The following is a 27,228-nucleotide window of genomic DNA, read 5'->3' as shown; positions in this document are numbered from 1 at the left end:
ATTTTGTTGATATGTTACTTCCCCATCCTTAAGAATTTTGCCTGTCTGTAACTGTAGGTCCTGTTCTTTATTTTCTGAACTTTTAGTTTCTTCTTCGGAACTTTTGTTTTTTATAAATAATTATTATCCTTCTTGGGATGTTCTTAAATTTATAAATCAAATATATGATTATAATAATTGTGGAGCTATCAGCGTTTTGATAGCGGCCGAATTAATAGACCAGGTTCAATTTAATATTTCAATTTATTGTGGGTCAATTTAACCCCAAAACAAATTCCGCGGCCGAACCAAAACAAATGCCGAATTACAAGTCATAAAAACCTAAGAGCTTGCGCAGAAGCTCAACCAAAGCTCCCCAAAGCGCATACGCTACAAATAACAATAAAGCGCATGCGAAACTGGGAGACAAAACAGAGACGAAAACATGCTGATAACAACAGCTGCAGCTTAGCATTTTATGATTATTTTAAATGCACCTTTTGGTGGCTGCTTGGCCCAACATCCTCCCCCATTGAAGGGTGGGCCTTCAATAACACTGTTGGAAGGGGCAGCAGTCACATCATTCCAGTGGGTATTCCTTGGGTTGTCTTTCCTAGCATAGAGCGACGACACATCCCGTGATAGTTCACCGCGTCCAGAAATCACCCAGCCAAGTCGCGTATTCTGGGCAATGGGAAGCCCGTGACCTAATTGGATTTGACCAGCCGACAATAGGTCAAAGAATAAGCTGGCTCCAATCAACAGGTCCACTCGCTGCGTTTTGTAGAAGTTAGGGTCAGCTAGATCCAAATTGCCAGGAATCTTCCAGTGCGAAGCATCTATGTCCTGGCTAGGTTGATAGTCCGTTATATGTGAAGCTACAACAGCCTCAATTTCCACTGAGTACGTGCTAAGGCGGGACTTCAAGCACACATTAACGGATGCTCCATCCGTATTAAACCCAGCGCCGCCGAAACCTGCCACCGTAGTGGAGCATTTGGAACGGCCAAGCTGAAGTTCATTCGCCAGCCGCGACGAGATGAGGTGCACTTGTGAGCCGGAATCCAATAAAACTCGGCAAGGCAAGAAGGCTCCAGATTGACCACGAACGAGTACATTGGCTGTTGGCAGGAGCACTAGCTCAGCATTGCGATCCTGGTTCATAACAGGGTTGATTGAGCGGGATGGGTGCGCAACAGTAACGGCACCGATGGGACGGGAGACTCGTGCGGGTGAAATCTGCCCGCGAGGGTGCAACAAAATATTATGACGGTGATTGCACGTCGAGCAGCGGGAAGCTGAGCATCCACGAGCGAGATGGCCATCCTCCAGACAAACAAAACATCGAGCCAGACGCCGCACTTCGTCGTACCGTTCCTCAATTGTCAAAGCACTAAATTTTGAACAAGAAGGAAGCTCGTGCTCCGAAATGCCACACAGGGCGCATAGAGCAGGACGGGCGTTAATAACCATGCACGAAGATCGGTTATTCCAAGATCTACCTCGGCCCACTTGGTTAGCTGGGGGAGACGCCGCCAAAGAAAACTCGACGCATTCAAGAGTCCGGCACCTTTGCTCCAAGAATCGTGCCATGGACTCCCAAGACGGAATGCTGTCGTTGCTTCCGGCGAGAGTGTCTTCCCACTTGGCCTTTGTGGCAGGATCCAACTTCTGCAGGATAATCTGGATAAGCAAGCATCCTTGGATCTCGGCAGCTGATCCGGAACTCAGAAGAGCCCGCATATGCCCATTGAACCGATCCGATAGCTCCCGCAAAGTAGTAACAGATCCTGGCTCGACCACACGAAGCTGCAGGATCTCATTAATGTGAGACTGAAATATTAAACGACGATTACTAAAACGATTGCGCAATAAGTCAAGGGCCACATCGTAGTTCGCGTCATTAATTTCCAGAGCTCTCACCGTATCCAAGGCTGACTCGCGCAGGCATGAAATGAGCCACCGGAGCTTTTCCATTTTCGTTAGGTGAGGATGGCTGTCGATCGTGGTCTTAAAAAGGGTGCAGAAATCCGGCCACTCGGCATAGCCGCCGCTGAATGTTGGCATCGGCAACGGTGGCAAAGAGGGGGCTTGCTTGTTTGGCATTGGCGATACACTGGCACCGTCGAGAAGTGTGGAGTGGGCAGCGATTCTAATGGAGCGCTTGGCAACCTCCAACTGAATTTCCACTTCCACATCAGTCGCCAGCTGCGAGAATCTCCAATACAGATCACTCCCGATCTCGCTAAAATTAAGCTCCTCCAACTCTTCTTGAAGCGCGGTGAACCGCTCACGCAAACGCTTCTCCACCGACTCCAGCGCCATAATGGAAGAATCCTCAGTCCGCGCCGCAGCCTTCACCTTATGATGCAGCGCCTCCATTTCTTGGCAGGCCACCTCTGCTCTTCTCCGCAGCATCCTTTCCCAGTTTGCGGCAGCAGCTCCAATAATCTCAGATCCAGACTCCATTCTTCAATTAAAATGCAACTTGTAGCAACAACAACAAGGGCGTTATCTTGGCACTTTTAATGCTTATAACAATAATAAACCGGGATGAAATCACGTCGGGGTCACCAATGTGGAGCTATCAGCGTTTTGATAGCGGCCGAATTAATAGACCAGGTTCAATTTAATATTTCAATTTATTGTGGGTCAATTTAACCCCAAAACAAATTCCGCGGCCGAACCAAAACAAATGCCGAATTACAAGTCATAAAAACCTAAGAGCTTGCGCAGAAGCTCAACCAAAGCTCCCCAAAGCGCATACGCTACAAATAACAATAAAGCGCTTGCGAAACTGGGAGACAAAACAGAGACGAAAACATGCTGATAACAACAGCTGCAGCTTAGCATTTTATGATTATTTTAAATGCACCTTTTGGTGGCTGCTTGGCCCAACAATAATAATTATTATTGCTAGTAGTATTAATAAAATTGTTTGGGTTGTAAAATATTGTTTTGAGTGGTTTTGGATGTTGATGTTAGTAATGTTGATGTTTACATAAATAGTTCGGGTGTAATCAGGCATAGTATTTGTTATTATTACATCCTCTATTTGTATAGAACAGTTGAATGCTTTTATTATAATGTTTCCTTCTGCTATTAGATCTTTATCACTGTGGACGGAAGTCCACGAGGTGACGACCTGCATGCCTAGGCGTGCGCGAGGAAACTCTATATATAGCCGAAGAATTAAAAATTTTCTGTAGGCAACCGATCTAAATGAATGATATACCAATCGAAAGGTATTGTTTCAATTAGATAAGTTTTGTCGAAACATATTCCAAAAGTTATTTGGTTTGGGAGAAATTAGGGTGAAAGTAAAAAATTTTTTTATCACTAAAGTGGGGCTGGTGGACACTTTTTAGTCCCCAGATAGAATATTCGCATTCTAGAGCTAAATACGCGTCGATTGGTACCTCAATCGACCCGATCCGACATTTCATTCAGAAGTTATTCGAAAAATTCGATTTTTTCTTCTTCTTCAATATGAAGCCAGTTTGCGTCGGTTTCTCGGTTTGTCTGTTTGCACTATTTTTTCCTTAAAAATCCTGAAAAAAATTGGAAAATGTTTGTTACTATCATATGAGCAACTATTGTTCTACAACTTTTTGAAATACCTTAAGCTTACGTCACAAAATTGAAAAAACTTTGTTAATGAAAAAATGCATAACTTTATAATTAAGAAAGATATTAAAAAGAGCTTTACACCGTTGAAATGGTTTAAATATCAATCACCGTTTTTTAAATATCAATTTCACTTTCTTTGAGACCAAACGTCTATATAGTACACAAAAAAAAATACACTGAAAATAAACTTTTTTTTTAAGAAAAAAATTTTTTTTCAAAATTTGGTCGACTGATCCTTTTTATATTGCACGTGGATATATCTGGCAAAATCCGTTAACTCAAGATATAGTCCTGTAAGTGCAGCTACCCATTGTGTACAGCCTCCTGTGAAGCTTGCATTTACTTATACATGTGTGTGTATTTGAATGGCAACTTTGCTTTTTGGAGTCTGCATATATTTGGTCAATACCCTAAAAAAAAAATGGAGTATATCTTTTCAGATTTTAGTTTATACATTTAAAAATAAAATCCAAATAAAAAAGGGCTTAAAAAGTAAAACATAAACATTGACTCGAACTCAGGCCCTCCGTGTTAGGAACCACGACGCTCTCCAGTCGGCTAACCTCGAACGTTGTTGTTTGATGGCAACTTTTGATGTAATTCTGCTTTGTGTTTCAGTGTCTCATGTCTTAATGAGAAGACTCAGAAGATTGGTACTTCAACCGACCCGGTCCAACATTTCTTTCAGAAGTTATTCAAGAAATTCGATTTTTCCAAAATGAAGCCAGTGGGTCTGTATTGGTTTTTGTTAATAAATAAGTAATACAATTAAGTATTAACCAGAAACCCTCAATGAATAAATAAAACACACAATAAAGATTTTATAAACCACACGCTCTCAATGCCAGAAATGAAGTGAAGTAAAATGTCAAGAGGACAAGATATCAACAAATAGGCGAGAAACAAGGAACACATTAATAGTGTGTATACACTTGCTACATCCTTACATTCAAGTGAATATATAGCATAACTGTCTATGTTACTTTTGCATATTTGAATACGCAAATTTCAATACGCCGCCTCAAAAGTTACATTGATTATCACTACGATTCTTGACATGAGTTTGTGCTTTAATTTTAATTAGTATCTTCATTTCTTTCAAAACTTCATATTTTCATTTAATTCTGGGGATACATTAGGTCCAGCATTTGCTGCAAGAGTTGGGGAAACCCAGTAAAAACCCAACTAGACCAAAAAAAAATATTAACATAAGTAACATAAGTTTTAGATAACAAAATAAGTTCCATAAGTTTGAAATTAATAACAAAAAAAAACTTTTTTTTGTTTTGTTGATTTACTCAGCAAGTCCCAGCTGGCTTCGCAGGGAAATAAACCGTGCTGTTGGTAATGGCTTCGTCAGTATATCGGCTAGTTGCAGATCTGTGGGAATATACTTTACACAAATTAGTTTTCTTTCAATTTGCTCTCTTGTAAAATGATATTTAATGTCTATGTGCTTTGTTCTCTTATGGCAAGTAGGATTATTTGCAATACTTATACAACCCTGGTTGTCTTCAAAAATCTCTATAGGACCATTTAATTTTAGACTAATCTCATTTATTAGTGATTTAAGCCAAAGAGCTTCTCTTACACCTTCAAACAAGGCCATGTATTCAGCTTCAGTAGATGAAGCAGCAACTGACTTTTGCTTCATGGTACTCCATGAAATCAAACAACTTTCAAACATTTTAAATAAATACCCAGTGGTACTTCTTCTGTCAGTTTCATTTCCAGCCCAATCGGAATCTACATATCCTGTAAGAATACTATTAAAATTAGTTTCTTTCTTGAATCTTAGCTTGAGATTAACAGTTCCCTTCAGATATCTAAGAACTCTCTTAAGGCATTGCCATAGTTCCTTATTGATGTTGTTTGCATACCTGCTTAGAATACTTATTGAAGTACTTAAGTCAGGCCGTGTACATAACATTATGTACATCAAACAACCAACCAAATTTCTACATGGTGCATCACATAGTTCTTCCGATTGCAGAGCCGTATAGTCCAACTTACTTGGGAGGGGAGTACTAACTGAATTACAATCTTCCATATTAAATTTTCTCAATACTCTTTTAATATATGCTGATTGACTAAAACAAATCTCTCCATCAGATCTGTCAATTTTTATGCCAATAAAGTGTCTATTTTCCCGTAAGTCGATCATTTGAAACTTATCATGCAGATAAGATTTAAATTTTGACATTGTATCTGATTTACTTGTTGCAATTACTATATCATCTACATATAACAGGATATATATATTTTTCGAAATATCTCCCTTATCCAAAATATAAATACACCTATCAACTCCTAAGTTTTGAAATCCAACATCCTTCAATACACTTTCAAAGACTTCGAACCAACATCTAGCAGCTTGCTTAAGGCCATATATAGCTTTATTAAGCTTACACACTTTCTTCTCATAAGAATGATTCAGGCCTTTTGGAACATTCATGTAGATTTCATCCTTTAGAGTTCCATTTAAAAAAGCGGTTTTTACATCCATATGATGAACCATTAAATCATGTTGATTTGAAAGTGCCAACAAAAATCTAAAACTGGAAATTCGTGCAACTGGTGCAAATGTCTCATCGTAATCAGTCATATATTCTTGAGTGAAACCCCGCGCTACCAGTCTAGCTTTGTACTTTACTAAGTTCCCAAACTCATCTTTTTTAATACTAAATATCCATTTGCAATCAACTATGTTTTTATTATCTGGCTTATGCACTAAGGTCCAAGTATTATTTTGAAAATGAGATCTAAGTTCATCCTGTATAGCATTTTCCCAGAAAGATCTGTCCTCACGAAACTTAATCTCTTCAAAAGTATTAGGAATATCATCTAAGCATGTTTGAGTATTCATAAGACATCTTTCTAAAAATCGATATGATAATTTGGGTTTACTTTTAATTCTTTCACTGCGTCTGATTTCTTCTTTCTTTTTATTTTCTTTTAATTTATCACCAGTTTCAACGACTGGATCGGCATTCTCAAGATATGTGGAATTTTCATTGAGTTGCTCATTTAACTCACAATCAACAGATTCATTATTTTCCACCAAAGGAAAATCCAACTCTTCATTCTCTTTAGTTAGAGATTCATTATTTTGTTCAACAGTATTACTTTGAACATCCGAAACTTTTCCATGTAAAACTCTCGATTTTAGCATGTTTATTTCATCCACCACAACATCTCTTGCTATCATAAATTTCCTCGATTCCTCATTCCATAATTTATAACCATTTGGTTCATATCCAACAAGAATAGCTTTAATTGACCTTTCGTCAAACTTTCTTTTTTTTACTTTATTCAATGCATATACCGTCGAACCAAAAATCTTCAGATACTTTAACATTGGCTTTTTGTTATGCCACATCTCAAATGGTGTTTTATTTATCTTTTGCAATGCTCTACTTGGGGATCTGTTAATTAAATAGGTTGATGTTAAAACAGCCTCACCCCAAAAATGTTTATTAAGTTGAGCACCATTGATCATAGATCGAGCCTTTTCGGTGATAGTTCGTATCATCCGTTCTGATACACCATTCAACTCTGGAGTATGAGGAACCGTTAAATAATAGCTGATGCCTTTTTCAACACAGAAATCACGCATTTCACCAGAAAGATATTCCCTTCCATTATCGATATACAAATTCACAATTTTTAAATTGAAGTGAGCCTCGCTCTTCGCTACAAAGTCCTTGAAACAGAAAAATCCGACTTATAAGTTATTAAATAGGTTACACAGTAATGTGTATACTGATCAATAAAAACTACATAGTAGTTCTTATTATCAATGGTAGTGGGTGTTATTGGGCCACAAACATCGGAATGGACAACAAACAAAGGTCGTGTAATATTTTCCTTATTCTTAAATTTTTGAAACTTTAATCTAGATTGCTTGCCATTTATACAAGCCTCGCATAATTCATGATTTAAATCAATATTGCTTAAAATATTAGTATCTTCAAAAAGACTATTTCGCTTTATTTCTAAAAATTTTCCTACGCTTATGTGGCCTAATCTTTCATGCCATAATCGATACTCAGCACTATTTGAAATTTTAGACATCAATACTTTACTGTTTAATTGAAATTTTATAATAGGTACATTGAACTCACGGATTCCATTAAAAACCAATTTACCATCCTTGGATACTTTTACACCTCCAGGATTAAATTCAATGGTCATACCTGCATCCTGCATTTTCTTTACCGATAGTAGGTTGTGTGGAATATCCTTGCAATACAAAACGTTTTGCAAGGTGATTTGGTTTCCGCAGCTGGTAATATTGACAACTCCTTTGGCTGTAGCGTAGATAAACTCTCCGCGTTTGGCAATCTCGATGGGCACATTTGATTGCAAATGGTCATATTTGGAGAACAATGCTGTGTCATTTATTAGGTGGTCTGATGCTCCTGAGTCTAGTATAAACTCAGCCTCGTTTGTATTTGAATTGGAAGTTGCATTTCTCAACATGAAGGCAAAACTACGCTCTGGTTGGGTTGCTGCTGCTGTTGCCATCTGAGCCTGCCCTTCCTTTCTTTTGTTTTCGTTAGAATTCTGATTTGGCTGTCTTTTCAAAAAGAAACAATCCTTCTTTAAATGTCCTGGCTTACCACAATGAAAACATTTTGGTTTCGGTTTGAAACTTGGCTTGAAAAATTTTTTCTTAAACTTTTGCATTGGATTATTGTTAAATTTTGCATCTTTGAACTCCTTGTTACCTACTGCTTGCAAGACTTTAGTACTCGTATCCTTACTAATATTCCGAAGCTTTATTTCTTGGTCAAGAAGTCGTGTTTTTACAAAAGCCAATGTCAAGTTATCTTCTGATAGAGTCTCTATTGCCGTTATAACACCATCATAACTGGGTGGAAGAGTTAGAAGTAAATGGGAAATTTTATCCATATCATCTAATTTTGCTCCTGATGCGATAAGTTCGGTAATGAGGTCATCAAATGAATTAAAATGATTCAGGAGTGAAGTGTCACCTTTTAACTCCATGGCTAAAAGTTTTTTTTCGCAGAGATAGTTGTGATGCCAAGCTTCTTCTCTCGTAAATTGCATCTAAATTTGCAAAAATCTGCTTAGCAGTGCTCTCACTGTTAGTGAAAGATAGAAATGCATCACTTAGGTATTCAATTATTAAACCTTTTGCATTTCGTTCTGCCTTTTTTATCTCATCAGTCACTTTTTCATGCGTTTCATCTATAACCTTCAGAAGATCATGCTCTTCCAGCAACGCTCTCATTCTAAACTTCCATATTGAATATTTCTCACCGTCAAACGGTTTGATATTTCTTTTCCCTTTATCCATTGTAAGATTCTATCACACAAAAGCAAATTTCACAGCCACAATTTCCAGCAACTTCTTACAGCAATAACGTTTCTCAATCGTAGCACTATCTTGTAACACCGTCCTGCCGCTACGTGGTGATTTGCGGCTAATTTGTCAAAGCGTTTCCAGAAAAAAAAACTCGCGAATTGATTAAATGTATATAGGTATGCTTTACTTATTCACTGTAGTTGTGTCTGGGCCCATAACCTATTGGTTTTTGTTAACAAATAAGTAATACAATTAAGTATTAACCAGAAACCCTCAATGAATAAATAAAACACACAATAAAGATTTTATAAACCACACGCTCTCAATGCCAGAAATGAAGTGAAGTAAAATGTCAAGAGGACAAGATATCAACAAATAGGCGAGAAACAAGGAACACATTAATAGTGTGTATACACTTGCTACATCCTTACATTCAAGTGAATATATAGCATAACTGTCTATGTTACTCTTGCATATTTGAATACGCATATTTCAATAGTCTGTTTGTCTATATTTTTTTCTTTGCAATACTGAATAAAATTGGAGATTTTTGTTAATGTCATATGACTCATATGATATGAGCAATTATTGTTCTAAAACTTTTTGAAAAAGCTGTAAAAATCTAATTTCTTGAATAACTTCTGAAAGAAATGTCGGACGGGTCGGTTGAGGTACCAATCTTGAGGTCCCAAAGAAAAACAAGAAAGGAAAGCTAACTTCGGGCGAAGCCGAAGTTGATATACCCTTGCAGTTGTGGCATTTCCGATCGTTCAGTTATATGGCGGCTATTGGATATAGTTGGCCGATCCCTATGAAATTTGGCCAATAAGATTATTTTGCCCAAAATGGAATCTGTACCCATCTTTCTAACTTAAAAAACACCAAAGTTATGCCAATTCCGATCGTTCTATGCAGCGTTGGATTTTCACTATGTGCAGTCGGTGCTCGCGCACAGGGCGGCAAATTTCGGGGGGCAGCAAAATTTAAAAAAACAAATAAATCTAATTGATTAAAACAAGTAATTGGAATCCTACAATTCCGTAAGAAATAACGATGTATTCCAATGAAGTCAACAAAAAGAATTGTGACATTAATAATTACGGTATTAGCTAAAGTCAAGTTTTAGTTTTTTTGAATAAACCTTATGTGAATATTTTTATATCATAAAACAATAAATGAATTCAACCAACGATATACATTTATTTAATCTGTTAATAATTATGTATATAGTTCACGGTTTCCCCGACATTTGATTTAGGAAGTTTTCAATTTCAATTAATAATAAGGGCGGCATTTTCTATAATGCACAGGGCGGCACTTTACACAGCTATAGGATATAGTCGGCCCATCCTTATGAAAGTTTGTACATAAGATATTTTCAAATATTTCAAAAATAAAATCCAAATAAAAAACATTGACTCAACTAGGACTAGAACTCAGGCCCTCCCGTGTTAGAAACCACAACGCTCTCCACTCGGCTAATCTCAAACTTTGTTGCTTAATGGCAAATTTTGATGTAATTCTGCTTTATGTTTCAGTGTCTCATGTCTTAATGAGAAGAATGCAAAATTTTATTTATATGCATTTATTTTTTTTCTATGCATTAAATTTTACGCTTTATATGCATATGCCCCCACTGAGCATATAATGCATATAAATAAATGCAGCCACCACCGTTTTGGGCCAAATCATGGATTAAAAGCTAAAAAAAAAAACCAGGCAAACCAACTCCGCCAATACTTTTCTAATATTTATTATTTTATAACGCACACCCAAAATAAATTGTTACATTCAACAATTGGTTTAACTAGAAAAACTGGAAAAACGAAATTTCCAGTTTTTTTTTAATTTTTTATCTTTGCGCATTTATGTTAGATATAATATATGTTTATTATATGATTGATCGGATATGCCATAACTTTGTTTTTTTTTTATAAGTTAGAATGATGGGACTTAGTACAGATTGCATTTTGGGAAATCTTATCCGATTTGCAACATTTTATTAGGATAATTGGCTTAACTTTGTTGTTTTTGAAGCTAGAATGATGGGACTATCTATGGTTTCCGTTTTGGGCAATCTAATCCTATGTTTCATAAGAATCGGCCAACTATATCCTATACTTGCCATATAACTGAACGATCGGAAATGGCACAACCTTTCTATTTTTGAAGATGCTTGGGGCTGTTTCCAATATTTTTATTAGAAATTTTGTTGATGGTGAAATTCTCATAAGGATCGGAAAACTATATAGGATCCGATATATATAATAACATAAGCTTCTGCTTAACTGCAAGGGTATATCAACTTCGGCTCCGCTTGAAGTTAGCTTTCCTTTCTTGTTTTTTATACCCTTGCAGAGGGTATTATAATTTTGGTCAAAAGTGCGCAACGCAGTGAAGGAGACATCTCCGACCCTATAAAGTATATATATTCTTGATCAGGATCACCTCCTGAGTCGATATGAGCATGTCCGTCTGTCTGTCTGTCTGTCGGTTTCTACGCAAACTAGTCTCTCAGTTTTGGAGCTATCGAGTTGAAACTTTGGACACATCCTTTTTTTCCTTGCAGGTATATAAGTCGGAACAGCCGGGATCGGTCGACTATATCCTATAGCTGCCATATAACTGATTGATCGGAAATTCCATAACTTTGGTGTTTTTTAAGTTAGCGGGACTTTCCACACATGTTATGTTTGACCAAAATATCTTATGTACAAAATTTCATAAGGATCGGCCGACTATATCCTATAGCTGTCATAGAACGATCGGAATTGGCATAACTTTGGTGTTTTTTAAGTTAGAAAGATGGGACTTGGTACTGATTACTTTTTGGGCAAAATAATTCGATATGCCAAATCTCATAAGGATCGGCCGACTATATACGATCCGCTATATATCTAATAATATAAGATGCGTGGCGCCACCTAGCGGACTGCGACTGAACTGCAAGGGTATATCAACTTCGGCTCCGCCCGAAGTTAGCTTTCCTTTCTTGTTTTTTAATAATTTATTATATAGAGAACTCTCATAAGGATAGGCCTCTCATCTGTTAATTTGTTAAAATAATTTGGTTTCCCACAACTACGAAACAATTTTGGATTTTAAATACATTTTTGGGCAAATTTTTAATTAAAATTTTTAAACTAACCAAATTCCAAAACCTTTGTAAATTAAAAATACGTATAACTTCAGAGCCACTGAAGCTATTGAAAAATTCTTTACGTCTTTGGAAAGGTTTTTAATTATTCCACCTTCTTGAATGTCAAAATCTATTGAGTTAAAAAAAAATAGTTTTGATGTTTATCCTTACAATTAAAGTATTGCTAATTGTGTAAATCGCCTGTCCAGAGGTTACTTCCATATATTCTATATGTTATGCGTTCTATTTTAAATAATTGAAGATCACAATATACAAAAAACAACTGATATCATATAAAAAATATTCTTGTTTGGCACGTGCAAGAAAAACAAAAAAAAATCAGTCACGTGCCGAACAAGAACATTTTTTATATGCAATTTTGTACACCTATATAGCATATTTTCGTCATTAAAATTGATATCAGATATTTTGGGTTTCGCATGCAGGTTCGTCACCGGAACTTTACCTCGTCAAGAGGTTTTTTTATATGATATATACAATTTTGATTTAACAAAGTTTTTGGCAAATTCCATGTTATTATAATGTTGGGTTCAATATAATTTAATTCGAAGTTCTTGTACATTTTTGTATATCTACATTCCGTATTTGTTTGTCTTAAGAGACCTATTATACATTTATTATTTACTATTTTTTTTGTTTTTACTTAAAAGAATTGCTGATTTTTTATGTAATATTTATCATGCAATGTATCGGTTATTATATTCTGATTCTGATCCGGATACGGTAAAATTTTCAGGTTTTTAATGCAGTGGCGTAGATAGCTTTTTGATATGGGGGGGGCGATATGACTCAGAAAATTATCCTGTTTTTTGTAAGTTTTATTTTACACTGCGATAATAATCCGCAATCTGCGATAATAATAATAATAATGCTGTACTGCACAGTCATTGCGTAAAAATGTGTTTCTTTTTTAATTTTGAGATTATATCATCTTATAATTCTCAGACCCAAGGGGGGGGGATTGATCCCCCTGACCCCCCCCCCCCCCCCTATCTACGCTACTGTTTTAATGATAGTACGAGGAATATGAGAAATTATCAATATTTCGTTAGTATTAACTTGTAACCATGTAAATGTTTTGATATTTAACAATTTTTCTGAATTAATATGTTTAAGCGGGTCATGTTTTAATTCAAACTTCCTTTGAATTTCCTCTCTGAAATTCAATTTGTCTATTGTAATAGTTTAAAGGTCTTTCCGCTATTTCTATATATGTAATTCTGATTGTCTTCTTGTGCATTGTGGGTAATGACTGAATACTATCCGGTGATTCTTCAAAAAAATTTTCTTCTAGATTCACTCTTGACAGAGCATCAGCAACCTGGTTTTCTTTTCCCGGCAAATATTTAATAGTGAAGTCAAACTCGTTTAATTGTATTCTCCATCTTTGTAGTTTCATATTTGGTTCTTTTATATTATGAAGCCAAACTAATGGTCTATGATCGGTAAGAATTTCGAATTTTCTACCAAAGAGATAAGACCTAAAATATTTAGTGGACCAAACTATAGCCAGAAGCTCTTTTTCTATTGCTGAATAATTAATTTCATGTTTATTAAAAGTTCTACTAGCATAACAAATGGGTTTATGATTTTGTGATAATACGGCGACATTGCTAGCATCTGTTGTTAAAGAAAATAATTTTTCAAAGTTAGGGTTAATTAAAATTGGGTCTGATGTAATGAGAAGTTTTAATTTCTCAAATGCTTCTAAATATTCTTTATCTGTTGAATTTATAGTGGAACCTTTCTTTAAGTTTACAATCATGGGTTTTGCAATTTTCCAAAAATCAGGTATGAATTTTCTATAAAATCCACAGAGACCTAAAAATGATTTTATTTCTTTTTGGGTTTTTGGTTTTGGAAATTTTTGTATTGCTTCAATTTTTTCGGGGTTTGGCTTTATTCCTTCTGTTGTTATTATATGTCCAAGGAATTCGGTTTCCTTTTTCATAAATTCACATTTGTCAAGTTGAAGTTTAAGATTAGCTTCTCGAAGTTTTGAAAACACCTTTTTTATAGACAATATGTGTTCCTCTAATGAAGTAGAAAATGCAATTATGTTATCCATGTAAACAAGGCAATGCTGGTATATTAAATCTTCTAAAAATTGTTCATGCAACGTTGGAAAGTTGCAGGCGCATTTTTCAGACCAAATGGCATTCGTGTGAATTCGTAATGTCCATTTTTAGTTGAAAAAGATGTTTTTGAAATAGAATTTTCATCCATTTGAATTTGATGAAAACCCATGGCAAGGTCAATTGTTGTAAAATATTGACACTTTCCAAGTTTGTCAGATATTTCATCAATAACTGGTATCGGATACTTATCATCAATAGTTATTTCATTTAGACTTCGACAGTCTATTACTATTCGAAATTTCTTTTTCCCTGATGCGTCCTCTTTCTTTGGGACTATCCATATTGGAGAACAATAAGGGGATTTCGATTTACGTATTATTCCCTGATTTATCATTTCTTTTATTTGGACTTCGACTTCTTGATCATGAGCTTGGGGGTATTTATAAGGTTTTTTGTAAATAGGATCTTCATGTTTGATTTGGATTGAATGTTTTACAGCATTGGTAAAGGTCAAATTTTCACCTTCCCTGTAGTGGATATCACTAAATTCAAATAAAATGTTATTTAATCTAGTTCTTTATTAAGATGATTTATTGGAATTTTATTATTTTCTTCTAAGTCATTATTAATTGCAAAATTAAAAGATATATCTTCAGATGAAGGTGGACTGAGATAATCTGCCAATTTTTCCATTTCGGAATTCTTAAAATCTTCGTGGTTATATATCATGGAAAAAACAAATCCGCTCAAAGTGACTGTTTCCTGTTTATAACACAGGCCGACAATTTCCAACTTTTTTTTTCCTCCACGCATAATTTTACCTGCTCCATAACCTTTAGGCTCCTCTGAACCAAAGTCCAGAACAAACATAGGTTCTATTACCCACCGTTTCCGCGGTACACCTAAGAGAAGAAATTGATCAAATTTTACCATATATTGAATTATGTAGGCCGTGAAATGGCTACGACCATCATTGTTTCCAGTACATATCATTTTGGAAATGTATGTGTACCAACTAAAATTAAAAAATGGTATCTAGCAGTTACCATATCTTTGGAATACTCATCCAAAGTTGAAATCTCAGATTTTCTACGTTAATTTTTGCTCTTCTATGATTTTTCCCCAAACATTTTTCTATGGAAGATTTTTATTTTCTTATTCAAAACGTCATGGCTATCTACAACTTCTGTAAAGCTTTACTAAACAAGCTGAACCTGCAATAGATACGTTTTGAATATAGAAACAGTTTTAGATAGCCATGACTTTTTGAAAATATGAGATTAAAAACTCCAATTTAATTTAAGAAAATATTGTTGAACCACCTATATTAAATTCAATAAAATTATTTCGAGTTTTTTTTTAAATCCGAAATTAAAACATGGTATGATCTACTGATTTCAATAAGAAAATAAAAATCTTCCATAGAAAAATGTTTGGGGAAAAATCATAGAAGACCAAAAATTAATGTAGAAAATCTGAGATTTCAACTTTGGATGCGTATTCCAAAGATATGGTAACTGCTAGATACCAATTTTTAATTTTAGTTGGTACACATACATTTCAAAAATGATATGTACTAGAAACAATGATGGTCGTAGCCATTTCACGGCCTACATAATTCAATATATGGTAAAATTTGATCAATTTCTTCTCTTAGGTGTACCGCGGAAACGGTGGGTGATAGAACCTATGTTTGTTCTGGACTTTGGTTCAGGGGAGCCTAAAGGTTATGGAGCAGGTAAAATTATGCGTGGAAATTTTTTGCTGTTGGCCTGTGTAATTAATTACACAGGCCGACAATTTCCTACTTTTTTTTCCTCCACGCATAATTTTACCTGCTCCATAACCTATGATATAACCTATCATATTATAAATCATTGTATTTAAATTATTGTTTTCTAACGAAAATTTGTTTGTTTTAGACTTGAGCTGCTCGCATGCAGACGTGTTTTTTATTGTGCTCCGGGAAAAAATATTCAATAAAATCATAAAAGTGCAGTGACTGGTCTAAGAAATCTACAATAACGCGAAAAGACGCTTTTTGCGATGAAATCGCTTATGTTTATATTGATTAATTAATTAATTAATTAATATAAAACACAACTCTTAAAACTCAAACTAAATCAACCTCGACTGCAATGAGCTTAAACGACGTTCGCACACAACGTCAACGTGAGCAAAAAAGGCGCTACAGGAGAAGGGTTTTAGCGCCAAGACAGTCATTAATATTCTTAACAGGGATAGAAAGCCGCAGCCACTCTTTAAGGTTGAGCTCGAACCAGAAACCAAGCTCCTGAAGAAATACGAAGTGCACCCAATATACAATCTTCAGTACCTGCTGCACCCCAGAATTACAGTTGAGGAACCGCACAAACGCAATGGCCCGGTACAATGTGCGAACTGCCAGGAATATGGCCACACAAGGTCATACTGTAAACTGCGCCCGGTGTGTGTAGTTTGCGGAGAGCTTCATGACTCCGCACACTGCCCAGCGAGCAAAGATGACAGCAACTCGAAAAAGTGCGGCAACTGCGGTGGCAACCACACTGCTAATTATAGAGGATGCCCAGTCTATAAGGAGCTGAAAAGGAATAGCTGCCCGCACTCAAAATGGACAGTTCAAAACAGTTCTGACAAAAATGTGACATACGCAAGCGCCTTAAAATCAGGACCGGCGACACCGGCCTCAAGAAGCTCATTTCTGCAATCAGCATACCAAGAACCGAACACGGCTCAGCAACATCAATCAACAGAGCAGCCAAAAAGCAACTTTGAAGCTATGATAAGCAGCCTACAACAAAGCCTGGCGGAATTTATGTCGTTTATGCGCACAACTATGCAAGATTTAATGCGAAACCAAAATCTATTGATTCAAATGCTGGTTTCACAACAATCCAAATAATGGCTTCCCTACGGATATCTACGTGGAACGCTAACGCGTTTCGCAACATAAACTTGAGTTAGCTCAATTCCTACTCGACAATCATATCGATGTAATGCTCCTTTCGGAAACACACCTTACAAACAAATACAATTTTCAACTACGAGGATATTCATTCTACGGAACAAATCATCCAGATGGTAAAGCACATGGTGGGACTGGAATTCTAATCAGAAGCCGCATAAAGCACCATTATCAAAACAAATTTGCTAAAAACTACCTACAGGCCACATCTATAAATATACAACTAAATACTGGCAACCAACTTACACTAGCCGCCGTATACTGCCCCCCTCGCTTCAATATAGCTGAAGATGAGTTTATGCAGTTTTTCAACACACTTGGAGACCACTTCATAGCAGCAGGAGACTACAATGCCAAGCACACACACTGGGGATCCCGTCTCGTGACTCCAAAAGGAAAGCAGCTCTATAATGCAATTATCAAAGCCAAGAACAAGCTCGACTATGTTTCTTCTGGCACACCAACATACTGGCCGGCAGACCCAAGGAAACTACCAGATTTAGTAGACTTTGCGATTACCAAAAACATCCCTAAAAATCTGATAAGCGCCAATTGCCCATCGAATCTTTCATCTGATCACTCGCCTGTCCTGTTTAATTTACTGCGACATCCAGGAACATTGGAACAACCATCAAAATTGACCTCACAGAAAACCAATTGGGTTAAGTACAGAAAATATATCAGCTCACACATTGAGCTAAGTCCTCATCTCCACGATGAAGCCAACGTAGACAGCTTTGTTAATTCACTTGAGTCTGTACTCGTCTCTGCAGCTCGAGCCTCAACATCGCAAACTATAAATACACAAAGCAATAAAAAGACAAATCTACAAATCGAACAGCTCGTCCTCGAAAAGCGGCGTTTAGATGCAGACAGAGCCAGCACGTTTGCCAATCACCTTAAAAATATCTTCCAACCAAATCCGGCCACTAGTGCCTTTACTTTGCCGACTTTACCATATGAGCCTCAGCTTCAACATGAACCAATCGAGTGTCGCCCAAACGAAATCGCTAATATCATCAAAAACCAACTAAATCCGAAAAAATCACCAGGCTGCGACCTCATAACTCCCAAAATGATCATTGAGCTTCCATACTGCGCCGTCTGCACTATCACCCAGCTCTTCAATGCCATCGCAAAACTTGGCCACTTTCCAGCGAGATGGAAAAAGTCAATTATAATAATGATAGCAAAGCCGGGAAAAGACCGCACAATTCCCACGTCGTATAGACATATAAGCCTACTTTCATGCTTATCTAAACTCTTTGAGAAATGCATTCTGACTCAAATAAACACATACCTAAGGATCCAGGAAGGAATCCCGTCACATCAGTTTTTGTTTCGTGAAAAGCACGGAACAATTGAGCAGGTCAACCGGATAACAGCAGAAATTTGGAATGCATTCGAAAAACGCGAGTACTGTACCGCAATATTTCTAGATGTCTCTCAAGCATTTGATAGAGTCTGGCTAGAAGGTCTAATGTACAAGATCAAGACAATGCTCCCTTGTAATACCCACAAGCTTTTAGAGTCTTACCTTTACGACAGAAAATTTGCTGTGAGGTGCAACACTGATATATCTGACGAATTCACTATTGAAGCTGGAGTTCTCAAGGAAGTGTACTCGGACCAACATTATATGTTCTCTACACAGCAGACATCCCGACAAGCACACGACTAACAACATCTACGTTTGCTGATGATACAGCTATTCTTAGCCGCTCAAAATGCCCGATGCAAGCAACTGCGCAGCTAGCTCTTACTAGCTCTAAGTAAACGAACAAAAATGCAAGCACGTTACGTTCACCTTGAATAGGCAAAACTGCCCGCCCCTTACGCTAAACAACACCCTACTCCCGCAAGCAAACGAGGTAACATATCTAGGAGTACACCTCGATAGAAGACTCACATGGCGTCGGCACATAGAAGCTAAAAGAACCCACCTAAAGCTTAAAGCCAGCAGCCTTCATTGACTTATCAACGCTCGGTCTCCCCTTTGCCTTGAATATAAAGTGCTGCTGTATAACTCGGTACTTAAACCTATATGGATGTACGGCTCCCAGTTATGGGGGAATGCCAGCAATAGCAATATTGACTTAGTCCAGCGAGCTCAGTCGAAGATCTTGAGAACAATCACCGGGGCACCGTGGTACGTTCGCAACGAAAACATACATCGCGACTTAAACATTCTTCCAGTCAAAGATGTGATCGCAGAACAGAAGGAAAAGTACTTTAGCAAGCTATTGTCGCACCCTAACCACCTGGCGAGAGGTCTAACAAGGTTGAGCAACCAATCACGACTTCGTCGCAATGACCTACCCACCCAGCGACCGTCTTGAGGAACGTGCAACCAGAATGCAGTCTTAGTCTACTGTTAGTTAAATGTTAATGTTAAGATTTGAAAACTTATTGTTAGTGTCAAAATTAAGAGAAGATCCAATATATAAAAGCAAAGTTTAATAAAAAAAAAATTTTTTTGTTACGAAAAATATTTTACATTCTAGATCCTCGACGAACTTACGAATACTTCCATTGAAAGGGGTGTTGTGAAGTCGTCTTAGTAATTCCTCGCATGGGGTTTCGGTTTTGTACTCATCGATGAGAGCAATCGTGCCAATTGTTTGCTGCTGATAGCTGGAATACTCGCGGGACATCTCCTGATAATTGCATCTCAATTGCACTGAAGAATACAGCTGTTTGACGCGGATCAGTTGATGGATACAAATTTAAAATGTATTCGATCCGTCTGATGAATGCACTTAATTCCCTGGTGCTTCCATTAAAATTGAGAACTTGCCTAATCTGGCTTAAAGCCGGATTAAGGTGTAGCTCGGAAAGTAACTGGATTTCTGCCACTGGATCAGCCATTGTAATGTTTGTATTTCTTATTTATTTATTGTTTTGTATATTTTCGGTAGCGGTCACACTTCGAAAAGTGGGCTGCAAATTGAAACTAACACGTAAGTTCTTTTGCGGATGTGAGTAGCAGCAGTTGCATTAGCATAAAATACTTCTACGATGTTCTATGATCTCGATTGATCACTGGTCACTTTTACACATCCTACCGGCTGCGCCAATTACATATCTTCTTCAAAATAGTTTGAAAAAATATATTTTTATTTGAGTTTCGGTTTTGATACAGTGTGATTCCTTAAAACTGCTTAGAATTTCTGAACTACTGCTTAGAATTTTAGAATGTCCGAACTTACTTAACTTTGGGGCTCTTAGTCCTTTTTATAGCTACCCTTGCTGAAGCTTTTTGCAGATCAAAGCTCGAAAGAAGCTTTTCTCTCTGAGAGGCTTTGTTTTCCGAAGGGAATAAATTGAGTCGGAACCTCTTACTTGAGGTGTCAGTTGACGTGGAAAGCTTTTGGGTCTCAATTAATAGAGGTGATAAGAAAATGTGAATTTTTCTGTGAAGTGGGTTCCCATTTAAGAATGGTATGATCTGTTTAGTTTTAATTCACTTAAAAGGAGTGAGAAAGATTTGAGTCGGGATTCTGTTTACCAAAATATTGTTTTGGTTTTCAATCTGAAGTGACTCTTAGAAATTGGAAATCTGAAATGAGGCTGTTTTCAGCCGAATTGGAATAATTAAATGTTTATGTTTTTTACAAAAATTGGAATGAGGCTATTTGCAGCTGGATTACGAATTTCAATACAAAAGGCTTCAGCTTCGGTTTACAAAATTTACTGATATAGACTTAAAGAAATTTTGTTGATATGTTACTATATATATTTTGGCCGTCAGCCAATCGGGTACAACAGGGGGAGAAACGCATGAGCTTATGTGCCGTAACTGTGTACACCGATGGTAGTGCGACTATACTCTCCACGTGAGGGCGGCTGGTAACAGGTCCCGGTAAGGTCATGTCTCGGCCGAGGACGCTGGCGAATTGTAGTCGGGCGGGGAGAAAAAAACTCCCTTCCTCAAATTCCCCCAATCCAAGGTGGAACAGCATATGCCGAGGGATGCATGTCCGGGGGATGCACGGACGTTAATATGCGGACTCTGGGGGACCGGCCGACCCCTCAGTTTTAATCAGGCTTATCATGACAAGCGGGCTATGTCATGATGGACGAACCCCTTCCCGACTACTCGTGGGTCCAAAAATGAACTGCAATATAAAATTAAAAACAAATAGTGGAGAACGGAACTCCCTAAGAAAGTCCGAAAATGGGATCACGGATCCGTCAATCTCCAAGGCAGATAGAGGCCAAAGAGATGCTGGGATGGCGAAGCTCCCCACTGAGGGACAACATCCGAGGCGAGCGGCGCCGGTGTAGGGGGAGATGCCAAGGCCCCGACCCCCAAAACGGGGCCCACTATGGGATCACCGAACGGGGGCCAGATTGGACCCAAAGAAGCCGACAGGAGTAGGCGACTCTGCAAAGGAGAGTGCACAAAGTGCGAAAAGGCAGAGGTCGACCGACGGTGGAGCTCCCCTAGCTAAGAAGAAGAAGGTGCAGACACAGCAAAGTAACAGATCCTTCGCCGAAGTTACTAAGGGCAGGACCATCATTGGGGTCGTTGATAATGGCTCCAAAGATGGCCTGATCCCCAAAGAGCTTTGGCGGAAGGTGGTGAACGAGCTGCATGGGCGCTTCATGGAGGAGATGCTCAAGAGCGGAGGACCTCCACCGGACTGCGAAGACGCAGGGTGATACCAGGGTAGCATCAAGGTGATAGCGTGCCAAGATGCGAGGTCTGTAAGCCTCTACAAGCGTATGATTGCGTCGCTTGGGGAGGTTTACCCAGGAGCCAGTCTGGAGGCGGTGGACTGGGACAAGATCCCTAGCAAACCGAGGGCCCGCGTATGGCTGACAGAGAAGCCGGCGGACCCTGCCACCATTCTGGCCATGCTCAAAATGTGTAATCCCACACTCCCTACGGCGGACTGGAGAGTCGCCAAGGTGGTGGAAGCAGTGGGACTAAGAAGGCAGGTTGACCTCACTTTAAATGAGGAGACTGCGAGGATCCTGGAGGGTGCTGGTAGCCGAATTAAGTACGGGTTCGAGCACGTTGCGGTGAGGATCTACAAGTCGGATGCGAAGAGTAAGCCTGGAGGCATCGACTTGGAGATAGACGCACAAGAGTTAGACTTGGGGGAACCGACCGAAGAGGTCCGCCCAAAAGGAATGTCAGATGTCGAGGAGGACATTCTGGAAGGGTACACCTCAGAGGAGAGTGACCTGGCGAGGGCTCTTGGTGGCGTCGGTATGGAGGAGGACTCATTGCTGGGATCCGACACCGAGGCGGAGGTTACTGTGGTGGAGAATCTAAAGGATGTCCCTGACATTCCTGCAGATAAACCTCCATCACAGTAAGGTGGCTTCCGCCACCCTACTGCTCCATCTTGCAGAGAGTGGAGCTGACGTGGCCCTCATCCAAGAACCCTGGATCCACGGAGACAGGATTCTCGGTTTGGGGGCGTCGGACTTCAGGCTGTACACAGCCGATGTAACAGGTAAAAAGCGAGCATGCATACTCGCAAAGAAAAGCCTTAATACCTTCTTGCTACCAAATTTCAGCAATGAAGATCACGTAGCCGCATCGATAGAGGGCCCAGGCGGCCATCTAAGAATATGCTCGGCATAGATGGGTCATGACCACTTAGGACCTCCACCGCACTCGCTACTCAGGCGGCTTGTGGAAGACAGCGAAAGGAAGGAAATCGGCCTAATAATAGGATGCGATGCCAACGCTCATCACAATCAGTGGGGAAGCACTGACACAAACGAGAGGGGTGAGTCAATCTTCGATTTTATCCTCAGCTCTAAGCTTCTAGTGGGTAACAGAGGTTCAGAACCCACCTTCGTCGTCAAGAACAGGAGAGAGGTTCTTGACACTACATTGTTCTCGCACTTCCTGGGTGATGCAATCACCAGCTGGCGAGACCCAGACAAACACTCCTTTTCAGACCACCGCTACATTGAGATAGCCATAACAGAAACAGCCCTGCATGAGCGATCAACTTTAAGGAATACGCAATTGTTGCTTTTCTAGATAATTGATGCACTGACGGGACTTGGAATAGACGACCGATCAATTCACCTAATACGGCAGATCCTGGTCAACAGGAGTGTCGAGGCTACTCTTGGAGGTTCGAATATTCGAAGATACGTCAAGAGAGGCACCCCGCCAGGAGGTGTACTCTCCGCACTACTCTGGAACGTGGCGGTTCACAGCCTACTGCGATCCTAAGAGGGTGGCGGCTGCAAGATCATTGCGTACGCGGACGTAGATGCGATGCCAACGCTCATCACAATAAGTGGGGAAGCACTGACACAAACGAGAGGGGTGAGTCAATCTTCGATTTTATCCTCAGCTCTAAGCTTCTAGTGGGTAACAGAGGTTCAGAACCCACCTTCGTCGTCAAGAACAGAAGGGAGGTTCTTGATGTCACATTATTCTCGCACTCCCTGGCTGATGCAATCACAAGCTGGAGAGTCCTTGACAAACACTCATTTTCAGACCATCGCTATATTGAGATAGTAGTAAATTTTGATTTGAATTGAATTGAAAACTTCAGCAAGCAAGCAGTACGAAATCCTAGAAAGGCAAACTGGGAGCTCTATAAAAATATACTAGATAGATCCTTAGGCGAACCGCCTTCAGAGACCATCGAGACCTATGAGGGGCTCAACGCCATGGTAGATAAGCTTACTGCGACTAGTGCAAAAGCTTACCACAAGGCCTGCCCCAAGAAAAGAATAGGTAGCAACAGATCGAAGAAGCCTCCGTGGTGGACCTCGTCTTTAGCCGCCTACAAAAAAAAGGCACGTAGGGCCTTCAACGACGCGCACCGTACCAACACAGACGAGGCGTGGGAAGCCTATAAAGCTGAACTTAGGCAATATAACAAAGAATTGCGCAAGGCAAAGAGGGTTGCCTGGGCCAATTTCTGCACCAACATCCAGGAGACATCAGAGGCCGCCCGCCTAAGAAAGATTCTCTCTACTACAGCCCCCATCGCAGGCTACATTAAGAACACGGAGGGGCGCTGGACAACCTCAAGGAATCCCTGGAGACCCTTATCAACGCAGACTTCCCGGGTTGCTCATCAGAAGGAACAACCCAGGTGATGCGTAGCTAGGGTCACCAGGCCCACTCAACTACCTACTTAGTGACAGAAATCTTAAATGGGCAATAGACAGTTTTAAACCCTTCAAATCTCCGGGAGTGGACGGTATTCTACCGGCTCAGTTTTCCAGAGCCGGCATTAACCTAAGGAAATGGATTAAGAAAATCTTCAGCACAGTCTTTACTACTAGTATGATACCAAAGGCGTGGCTGTGCACGAAGGTTGTATTCATACCCAAGGCGGGGAAACCATCCCACTGCACACCCAAGGACTTCAGACCTATAAGTCTGTCTTCCATCCTCCTTAAGACTATGGAAAGACTCTTAAGTCTCCATCTACAACAAAACATTAACCCAAATGACATCTCATGCTCTCAGCATGCTTACAAAAGATCAACAGAAACAGCCCTGCACGATATCACTATGATTGCCGAACGTGCGATCAACTCTAAGGAATACGCACTTGTGGATTTTATGTGTATGTAGGGGCTATAGAAGGACAACTCCACATGCAGGGAAAAGTTCAGGAAGTCACAGCGCATTCCGAAAGTCTGCATAGCAGGCAGTCTACGCACAACAACATCTTGCCGTGCTCAATAATCGACGCACTGACGGGACTTGGAATAGAAAACCGATCAACTCACCTAATACGGCAGATCCTGGTTAACAGGAGTGTCGAGGCTACTCTTGGAGGTTAGACTATTCGAAGATACGTCAAGAGGGGCACCCCGCAAGGAGGTGTACTCTCACCACTACTCTGGAACGTGGCGGTTAACAGCCTACTGCGATCCTTAGAGGGTGGCGGCTGTAAGATCATTGCGTACGCGGACGATGTTGCTATTGCCTTCGTAGGGAAATTCCCACAGACGCTATGCGACCTAATGACAGGGAAGCTCGAAGTTCTGTCGGCCTGGGCGCAAAGGAACGGGCTGGGAGTAAATCCGTTCAAGACAGAGCTCGTGCTGTTTACCAGGAAGTACAAAATACCAAACCTAAGACTTCCGAAGCTCCTAGGAGAAACACTAGTTCTTAGTGATAGTGCGAAGTACCTAGGCATCACACTAGACAGGAAACTGGACTGGAAGCTGAATACCGCTGATAGGACTAAGAAAGCGACAATAGCACTCTATGCCTGTCGCAAGGCGGTAGGCCTGAAATGGGGAATGTCCCCCAAGATGGTCAGATGGTTATACACAGCTATCATCAGACCAGCGATCATGGACAACTCCACATGCAGGGAAAAGTTCAGGAAGTCACAGCGCATGGCGGAAGTCTGCATAACAGGCAGTCTACGCACTACGCCTAGTGATGCCCTTGACACTATCCTCGACCTACTACCAGTGGAACTGATGGGGGTAAAGACTCTGCGGCCACTCTGGCCGCAATAAGACTACGAGAGGCAAATCTATGGAGTAAGAATAGTTTCGGTCATACCAGACTGGACCTACATCATTTCATGCCTGAGGGGGTACGGATTACTGTGTGCCCGTCGACCAACCCACCTATAACTTCAAAATCTTAATCCCCTCTAGGGAGGAATGGGATGCCCGGATACCGGGACCGGAGGGCTCCATTCATATCTACACAGATGGATCAAAACTTAACGGCCAGGTGGGAGGCGGCATAAAGGAGTCCTTCAGACTCCCCGACCACTGTAGTGTTTTCCAGGCTGAGGTAGTAGCCATTAAGGAAGCACTGGAATCCCCAGCTCTAAGGGGCAATCGGGGTACAATATGTATCTTCTCAGATAGTCAGGCAGCGCTCAAGGCTCTTGACGGATTCTCATCCAACTCCAGGACAGTCAATGACTGTCGCAGATCTCTCAACGAGATGGCTGAACAGCATGACATCTACCTCATTTGGGTTCCCGGTCACAGGGGACTCTACCTTATCAACTCTGAGTTACAGGTGCATTTACGGACCGCCAGAGTTCCGTGGTTGTGTATGTGTTCTGTGGTTTTTTTTTGTGTTTTCTTTTTTCTTTTATTGTTGCCTTATTGGTGATTGTACATTCTCCTTTTCCTTCTGTCTTACGCCTGCGGTGCCGATTCCTCCACCTGAGCTTTTAGCTCACTTACGTGGGCTCTCTTTTCTTTCTTTGTGCTCCCGTGACGTAGCACGGCGATCACCGGCGAAATAAAATTCGTCACTCTGTATGGCCCGTCAAATCTCGGCGCTAGTTTCGCCGCGAAACCTTCAGCCGCTTTGGACAAATGGTGTTCTTTTGCCCACACCGTGTTGCCGATCTTCGGGCTCCACTCCCGCCTCCTGCGCCGCGCGCTCCATGTTTCTCCGCACCTGTTCGAACACTTCCTGCAATTTTTCTGCATTTTCTGAGGGAGTGGCTTGTCCTTGTCCTGTCTCCAATGCCCCTTGGTCGAATATTGCTTTCGGCATTCTTGGCTCTCTGCCTTGGGTGATGAAGCATGGAGAGTACCCCGTGGAGTCCGACATGCTCGAGTTTACCGCCAGCCCTTTCCGTCGGGTTTTCCTGCGGCGTGTATGGTGCGGTGAACTGACTTTTGCCTTTTGCAGCGTCTCCGTTGTGGCTTTTCGCATTGGGACCATTTCTGTCCATTTGGAAAATCGATCGATCATGACTGGCTCGGTTTATACCGCATGCATGTCTCGCATTTCCTGACATAGTTCCTCACGTCCCTTTGCATCCCTGGCCAGAAGTGTCTTGCTGCTACTTTCGCAATCGTTTTCCTTCCGCCTAGATGTCCCGCTGTTGGTGCGTCGTGGTTCTCCTTCAGCACCTGTTGCCTCATGTCATGTGGCACTCCTCAGTTTCTCCACTATCGGCTGGCGGGAAAGTGCATCCGCGACTACGTTTAGCTTGCCTTTTCTGTAGCTAATAACGTAATCGTACTGTTGCTACTCAAAGACCCATCTCGCGATCCTTCCAAGTGGGCTTTCTATATTGTTCAATCATTTCAGCGGCATGTGATCCGTGATCACGTCGAACTGGTACCCCTCCAAGTATGGTCTCATCTGCCG

General features: G+C 40.1%; 1 protein-coding gene across 1 annotated transcript in view; it reads right to left on the bottom strand.

The window, feature by feature from the left end:
* Window positions 1-7,631: 7,631 nt before the first annotated feature.
* LOC26514621 (dynein axonemal heavy chain 2) overlaps window positions 7,632-27,228 on the bottom strand; it is a 40,477-nt gene continuing 20,880 nt past the window's right edge. The window contains exons 4-5 of the mRNA XM_032452759.2: window positions 7,758-8,000; window positions 7,632-7,663 (exon numbers count right to left, since the gene is read on the bottom strand). Coding sequence (XP_032308650.2) covers window positions 7,632-7,663; window positions 7,758-8,000 — 275 coding nt within the window. The remainder of the gene's footprint in view (window positions 7,664-7,757; window positions 8,001-27,228) is intronic.

Source organism: Drosophila ananassae (assembly GCF_017639315.1).
Source record: "Drosophila ananassae strain 14024-0371.13 chromosome Y unlocalized genomic scaffold, ASM1763931v2 tig00000140, whole genome shotgun sequence".
Classification (NCBI taxonomy): domain Eukaryota; kingdom Metazoa; phylum Arthropoda; class Insecta; order Diptera; family Drosophilidae; genus Drosophila; species Drosophila ananassae.
The sequence above is the reverse complement of the archived record's forward strand: the minus strand, read 5'-3'. Positions and strand labels throughout refer to the sequence as shown.